Consider the following 7,894-nt stretch of genomic DNA (forward strand, 5'->3'; position numbering starts at 1 on the left):
TGGTTCTGAAGGCCAAGGTGAAGCCCCTGGTCTGGCCACAGTCTAAGTGTTGACCTGCTGCCACTTTCTGGGGCTCAGACAAATTGACAGTGAGAAGCCGGCTGCCAACACCGAGCTCTTCCTAACCTGGCTGCCGCCTGCCAAGCTGGGGGGTGGCAGGGCGTACAGATCAGCGAGCCTACCCTCTGCATTTACACGGGGAACTGAGGGTGAGAGAGGGAAGGGGCTGGCCCAGCTCTGCAGAGAGTTCGAGGGGGACGCCAGGGCTCCAGTCATTCCCTGGGGCTCCTGACCCCCAGCCCCTTGCTCTGCCCCCACTTCCCCACTTTTTCCCACTTACGTTCAGGCTCTGCCGGATCCACGTCCCTTGCTCCCTGGGAGATGTGTCAGGGACCAGGAGCCTTCTCTGGCTGGAGCTGGGAGAACACAGGTCAGAGAAGCAGGCCTGGACCTCCTCCGTCCAGGGAAGCACAGTGGGCAGGACACCGAGTTTCACACGGAGCCATCTTTCCACACCAAGCAGACAAGCCTGGGCTCTTGTAGAATTCAGGGAAGTGTTTGTACGTTGGTGGAGTTAACAGGAGCTGGTTTAGCATTTGGTGGGAGTAGACGAAGTACTTGGAATTGAGTGGGGTTCTGCGAAGGATGGCAGGCTTGGTGGAATTAGGAGATGCTGGTGGGCTGGAGGCTGAACAGGGAGCCCGAAAGTTTACTCTGGGCAAGTGGGGGCTGCCTGACCTGGTTGGTTCCCAGTTCCATGCCAGTGGGCGGGCGCTCCTGGGGAGCTGGTGGGCCAAATGGAGCAGGTAGCTTTCCAAGCTCCCTGGCCCGAGGGACGGCACAATCCCCAAGGCCATTGAGAGGGGCAGGGGAAATGCTCCCTCTTCGACACTTTGAGGGATGATGCTTCAGGGATGATGTCCCAGAGACCCAATTAAACAGAGTCAGCTCTGAAATCTCCATTAGTGTGGCAGAGTTGGAGCAAGTGGCTCTGGGCCAGGGATCCACCCTCCCAGGTCAGTCCGCAGCCAGTGGGGGCCTGTGAGCGTCTCCAGGAGGAACAAATGACTGGATGGGTGCACAATGAAATAAATGCATGAGCAGTTTGTGGTGACTACATTGACAGAGAAATGAGTGAGTGAGTGAACCAGTGTTTGGCAGAGTAGCTTTCCAGGAGAGTGGGAGGTCTTGGCTCAGCTGTCCCAGGGACCTTCAGAATGAGAAGTCTGGAGTTCCCATTGTGGTTCAGCAGTAATGGACCACCCAACTAATATCCATGAGGATGCGAGTTCGGTCCCTGGCCTCATCAGTGGGTTAAGGATCTGGCATTGCCATGAGCTGTGGTGTGGGTTACAGATGCTACTTGTTTCCAGTGTTACTATGACTTGTTGTAGGCTGGCAGGTACATCTCCGATGTAACCTCTAGCCCGACGACTTCCATATGTCAAAAGTGCAGCCTAAAATGAAAAAGTGAAAAGAAAAATGCGAAGTCTTCAGGTTGTAACTGGGGAGGGAACTGCATGTAGAGACAAAGAATCCCAGACTCTCAGGGCAGGAGCATGCTCACAGGGCATCCCTCACTGCAGTGACAGGAAAGCTGCCCTCAAGAGCGAGGGGCTGGCCCCGCTTCCCTGTGAGGCAGAAGAACGGCCCTGGGTTGGCTCTGATTTGTCTGTCCTTGACCCCTATGTCCCCAAGTCAGGGCAGAGCAGGTCTCCCCAGGACTGGGTGCCTCACACCCCCACTGCCCCTCTTCTTGGCCCTCAAAATAGTCATCGTGATGCTCCCTCGTCCAGGTTGCTTCTGCTTTGCAGAGTCCATGCCTCTACCGGCTTAAGATCCTCCCTATCAAACAGGGGCATTTTATTTTGGGAGTTGGTGTTGTTATTGCTGTTGAATGTTTATTTAGCTATTCTGAAATGAAAAATGATGTTCTGAGCTTTTGTTGAAATTCCATATAGATCATCTCATACAAAATGGAACAAATGTAGGAGCATATAGTGTAAAAGGGATACTCCCTTTTCAGGGCCCCTCCTCCCCCTTCCCCCCTGGTAACCCCTGTTGTGATGTATGTCTATCAGGTACCTTTCTGGTCCTTCATGTATGTCTGTCTACACATAGAGATTCTGTGATCATATACAGATGTGGCTTTTAGCAGATCCTTTTGTTGCCATCTTATTGAAGTTAAGTGATGTACAACTGCCTATATTTAAGTCATAGACTTTGATGAATTTGAACATGTGTATAGAGTCATGAAACCATCACCAAAATCCAGATCGTGAAGTTATTTCTCACTCCGAAGCTTTCCTCAAGCCCTTTGATAATCCATTGCTCCCTCCTGCAATAAGACCGCCAGTGATCTGCTTTCCATAATGTGTATTACCTGGATTTTTTGCATTTTACATACATGGGATTCTACAGAATGTACTCTTTTTTTCTGTCTTTTTGTCTTTTCTAGGGCCTCACCCAGGGCGTATGGAGGTTCCCAGGCTAGGGGTCTAATTGGAGCTGTAGCCACCGGCCTACGCCAGAGCCATGGTAATACCAGATCTGAGTCCCGTATGCGACCACAGCTCATGGCAACGCCGGATCGTTAACCCACTGAGCAAGGCGAGGGATTGAACCAGCAACCTCATGGTTCCTAGTCTGATTCGTTAACCACCGAGCCACGACAGGACTTCTGTGAATATACTCTTTAATATAGGACTTCCTGGAGTTCCTGTGGTGGTGCAATGCAAACGAATTCAACTAGGATCCATGAGGTTGCAGGTTCGATCCCTGGTCTTGCTCAGTGGGTTAAGGATCTGGCATTGTGGTGAGCTGTGGTAATGGTCAGGGATGCGGCTCGGATCTGGCATTGCTGTGGCTGTGGCATAAGCCCATAGCTGTAGCTCCTATTCAATCCCTAGCCTGGGAACCTCCATTTGCCACAGGTGCGGCCCTAAAAAGACAAAAGACAAAAACAAAAAAAGACAAAAGATAAAATACGGCTTCCTTTATTCGGAATAATTATTTCGAGGGTCATCCATGTTATATGTATTAATAGTTCTTTTTCAAAGTAGCAGATTTGGAGTTCACTGGTGGCTCAGTGGGTTAAGGACCTGGCATTGTCCCTACTGTGACTAGAGTTCCATTCTTGGCCCAGGAACTTTCCCATGACACAGGCATAAAAACAACAACAACAACAACAAAAACACAGCTTTTTGTGGTACAATTCAAATGCCATACAATTTAGTTAAATTGTACAGTTCAATAGTCTTTATTATGTTTGCAGATTTGTGCAAGCATCATCGTAACCAATTTGAGCACCTTCTCATCACTTGCAAGGGAAACCCTGTACCCATTAACAGTGACTTCCCCCCCACCCCCTCCTGTTTCCCCTTGTCCTAGGCAACCACTCGTCTACTTCTTCTATAATTCTCTTCTGGTCGTGTTATATAAATGGCATCAAGTGATTTGTGTCCCTTTGACTGATTGCTTTTACACAGCATAATGTTTTCCAGGTTGATCTCTTTGTAGTGTGTATGGGTACTTGATGTCTTTATTTTGCTAAATCACTGCAGTGGTGTGGGTGTCTTTCCCACTTGAGCTGCTCTAACGGAATACCATATACCGGGTAGCTGAAAAGAACAGAAATCTATTTTTCATAGTTTTGGCGACTGGGAAGTCTAAAATCAAGGCTCAGGTAGATTTGGTGTGTGGCGAGAGCCCACTTTCTGGTTCTAGCTGTGTCCTCACATAACAGAAGGGGTGAGGGAGCTCTCTGGGGTCTTTTTTATAAGGGTGCTAATCCCACTCATGAGGGCTCCACTCTTATGGCCTAAGCACCTCCCAAAGGTCCCCACCTCTTAATTGCATCACATAGGGGGTTAAGATTTCAACACATGAGTATTTGGGGGTCCCGAACATTGTTTCTGGCAACAGATATTCTAATTTATGCTTTCATCAGTTGATGGACATTTGAGCTTCCACTTTGTGACTGTTATGGATAATACTGCTAGGAATATTCACATAGTTTTGTGTGGATACCTATTTTCATTTCTTGTGGGTATTTACCTAAGAGTGGGGTTGCTGGGTCATAGGATAACTCTATGATTAACCTTTTGACGAATTACCAGACTGTTTTCAAAAATGGGTGCACCATTTTATATCCCATCAGCAGTCTATGAGGGTTCCAATTTCTCCTAAACCTCACAAACACTTGTTAATATCTGCCTTTTTGATTCTAGCCATCCCGGTGTGTGTGGTGTGGTGTGATCTATTATGGTTTGCATTTTCACACTTTTTTTCTTTTTTCTTTTCCTTTTCAGGGCAGCACCCAAGGCATATGGAAGTTTCCAGGCTAGGAGTCAAATCGGGGCTGTAGCTGCCGGCCTACAACACAGCCACAGCAACACTGCATCTAACCACGTCTGGAACCTATACCATGGCTCATGGCAATGCAGGATCTGTAACCCACTGGCGAGGCCAGGGATTGAACCTGCAACCTCATTACTAGTGGGTTACTAGTCGGATTCGTTTCTGCTGAGCCTCAGCAGGAACTCCATCCCTGGGTAACTCTTTTCCTAGTAAGGGAACACAGGCTGCCGAGGCCATGGTAGCCTCGTCCAGAGGGGCACAGGGTGGGACCACAGCCCCAAGGGTTGAGGGCAGACCACGGTTCCTCAAGTGGGGTGCCCAGCAAAGCTTGTTCCTGTTCCACTTGTGTCCCCTGCACCCCCTTTTAAGCTCCTCAATGCCCTCTTCTTTACTCTGTTCCCCATGGTGTGGGTAGGTGCACACTGTCCCTTTCCCTTGTTCTTCCCACAGGTGTAAACTGCCATGCTCCTCTTCTTCTTTTGTAAAATTATATCTCCAGCACAGGTTTTATTTGGGCCTTTTGCCCCCCCCCCTTTCTTTAGGTACTCTATAGGGCCGCACCCGCGGCATATGGAAGTTCTATCCAGGGAAGGCCCCATTGGGTCCTGCTCGCTTACATTCACCCTAGGCTGGTGTGTGTGGCTGACAGGAGGGGGCTGTGGGGCAGAGGGCAGGGAGGGCAGTAGACAGGGCCAGCCTGTGGGAGCCTCAAATGCTCCACCTTACACTTCACCCTGAGAGCTCTGGGGAGCCACTGAGGGGTGTCAGTCAGGAGCGTGGCAGGATCACCTGCACTTTTCAACGAGAGCCCCTCGGATCCCCCTTGGGGGATAGAATGGGGGGAACGAGAGTGAAGTCGTGAGGCCAGGTGCTGGTGTGAAGATGCAGGGAGTGAGGCTGAGAGCTGGCCTAGGGCACTGGCGGGGAAGGAGCAGAGGCGATTGATTGCGAGCTCTTCTGTGGCGGGATCAGGGGGACTTGGTGCTGCCTTTCTGGGATGAAGATTCCAGACCCAGAGCCCCGCACCCCTCCCTGTCCTCACTGTAGGCGGATGAAGGTCTCACCTGCTAACTTGCGGAGCCGTGTCCGTGCTCACCAGGAGGTCCATGTCCTGCCCCACACCTTCCTGGTGGCCTCCTTCACCTCCTTGTTCCTCAGGCTGTAGATGATGGGGTTCAGCATGGGCGTGACCACCGCGTAGAGGACCGTGAAGACCTCGTCCGAGACACGGGCCTCCTTGCTCTTGGGCTTCATGTAGATGAAGATGACGGTGCCATAGAAAAGCAGCACCACGGCCAGGTGGGCCGAGCAGGTGGAGAAGGCCTTTCTGCGCCCAGCAGCCGAGGGCACCCTCAGGACGGTGGCCAGGATAAGCGTGTAGGACAGACAGATGAATGCCAGGGGCACAGGCAGCAGCAGGATGGCGCCCACCAGCAGGAAGCCCTCGTTGACTGACGTGTCACTGCACGCCAGCTTCAGCACTGCCAGGATCTCGCAGCTGAAGTGACTGACCACGTGGTGGCCACAGAAGGGCAGCCTCATGGCGATGACTGTCTCAGCCACTGACTTCAAGAGACAGAGGACCCAGGCGGCCCCTGCCAGCAGCAAGCAGAGCCGGTGGCTCATAAGCACGGGGTACCTGAGTGGCTGGCAGATGGCCAGGTAGCGATCGTAGGCCATGACGGCGAGCAGCACACACTCCGTGGAGCCCGTGGAGAGGCTCAGACACATCTGGATGGCGCAGCCGATGAAGGAGATGGTCTTCTGGACCGACAGGAGGTGGACGAGCATCAGGGGCACAAAGGAGGATGTGAAGCAGATGTCCAGGATGGAGAGGTTGCCCAGGAAGAAGTACATGGGTGTGTGCAGGTGAGCATCCAGCACGCTCACCGCCACGATGGCCGCGTTCCCCAGCAGGGTCACCAGGTACATGGCTGAGCACAGAGGGAAGAGCAGGTGCTCCAGGGCTGGGTATCCAGAAAACCCTTTCAGAAAGAACGCGGAGACCTTGGTCCAATTGGCCAGCTCCATTCTGAAGGGCTCTGGAGGGATGCCCAGCTGGGATGCAGGGGAGGAGGGGGCAGGGTGGCAGGGGGCACCCGCAGAGTCTCTCTTGGGCCAAAGCCTATTATGTTAGGGTCTTTTCCAGCTCTGAGAGACGCCCTCTCCGCAGCTTTGGGCAATCCCCATCCTTCTAGGCTGTGATCTGTCCATGTGAGGCAGGAGGATTCGTTTGGATCAGAAGGTCCCTAGGAGAGTGTAAAGGACATGTTAGTGGGTGATGTGAAACATCAACTTGAGACAACCCTGGGTTAGTCAATGGTGAATGCTTTCCTGCAGGACTTCTCAGAGCCTTGAACACACGCCATGATTTGGGACGTTCTGAAAGCTGGGTGGAGCGTGGCATCCCCAAACATATTTGCCCATAGACCCTCCTTTTACAGAGCACCCGCTCACCTGCTGCAGAGACATATTGTGCCAACACAGTCTGGGAACAAGGGGCTGGCTCAGAGGTCCTCAACTCTTGGAATCACCTGGAAACTTTGTTAAACGACAGGCTGTCTGGCTCCACCCTGGCGTTTCTGACTCAGTAGGTGTGGGTGGCGATGTTGGCCAAGGCACCGCACTTTGCGGATCCCGGAGCAAGGTGGTCTCCGAGGGTCCTCCTGGCTTTAGGGAAGCCTGAGCTTCTTTACACTGTTTCTGCTGCAGGGGATGCTCTTCTGCTTTATCCCTCTGCTCAGCCTGCGCAGTCTGACTTGTCTCTGCAGGTCAGTGGGAGTGTCCTCACAGGAAGCACACACTGTGCCTCGCACTGGAGGGGCACTTGGCCTCTGAGCCTACCCTGGAGGCTCGTCCAACTGTCTCGTCCGGCTTCATCAGCTGCTGTGTGTGGACTGACATTCCGAATCTGCCCTCAGCGTGTCTCTTTGAGCTAAAACTTGATGGACCTTTTGGCCCTGCCTCTAGCCTCTTCTTTTCTACGTACCTGAGCCATGGCTGCTTAGACCTCATGAGCTTCCAGGCCTCTGCGTGGAAAACGCTCCTGTGACTCGTTGGACCTCCCGTTGTGCAGGTAGGGCAACTGAGGCCACAGGGAGGGTCCCTGGCCAGGGGAGTTTAGATCTAGCCCTGCTAATGGTGTGACAGGGGCATCATGTTCAGAGCTGGTAGTTGCTTCTGCTAAACCCCAGGTGTTGTTGGTTCTGTTATTGCACTGGATGGATGTCTGCTCCCAAGTCCCCCCGCCCCACCGCCCCCCATCTCCTCACCAGTGAGGAGCATGACTTGACCTTGGCTTAGTGTTTTGGGTATTTGGCACGATGTCACTCAACCGTGGGATGCACTGCGCAAGCCTGGCTCTGGGTTGAGCCCCAGGTGCTGTCAGTGGCTCCCTTGTGGGAGAGGCTTTCCTTCCCTTAGTCCTCCCATGTTTATTCCTTTTAGTATCAGGAAGTGATTGGGAATTCCCGTTGTGGCACAGAGGAAATGAAGGTTGCAGGTTTGATCCCTGGCCTCACTCCGTGGGTTAAGG

At 52.5% G+C, this 7,894-nt stretch overlaps 1 protein-coding gene across 1 annotated transcript; it reads right to left on the reverse strand.

The window, feature by feature from the left end:
* Window positions 1-5,384: 5,384 nt before the first annotated feature.
* On the reverse strand, window positions 5,385-6,390 carry LOC110257046 (olfactory receptor 13J1-like). The gene has a single exon (XM_021075536.2). It carries the CDS (start codon window positions 6,388-6,390, stop codon window positions 5,452-5,454), a length of 939 nt encoding a protein of 312 aa, XP_020931195.2. The 3' UTR covers window positions 5,385-5,451.
* Between the last annotated feature and the right edge of the window lie 1,504 nt (window positions 6,391-7,894).

Source organism: Sus scrofa, chromosome 1 (genome assembly GCF_054392235.1).
Source record: "Sus scrofa isolate SSC_HxYL_T2T_F1_AM1 chromosome 1, Sscrofa_HxYL_maternal_Yorkshire_Landrace_v2.0, whole genome shotgun sequence".
In the NCBI taxonomy this organism is placed as follows: domain Eukaryota; kingdom Metazoa; phylum Chordata; class Mammalia; order Artiodactyla; family Suidae; genus Sus; species Sus scrofa.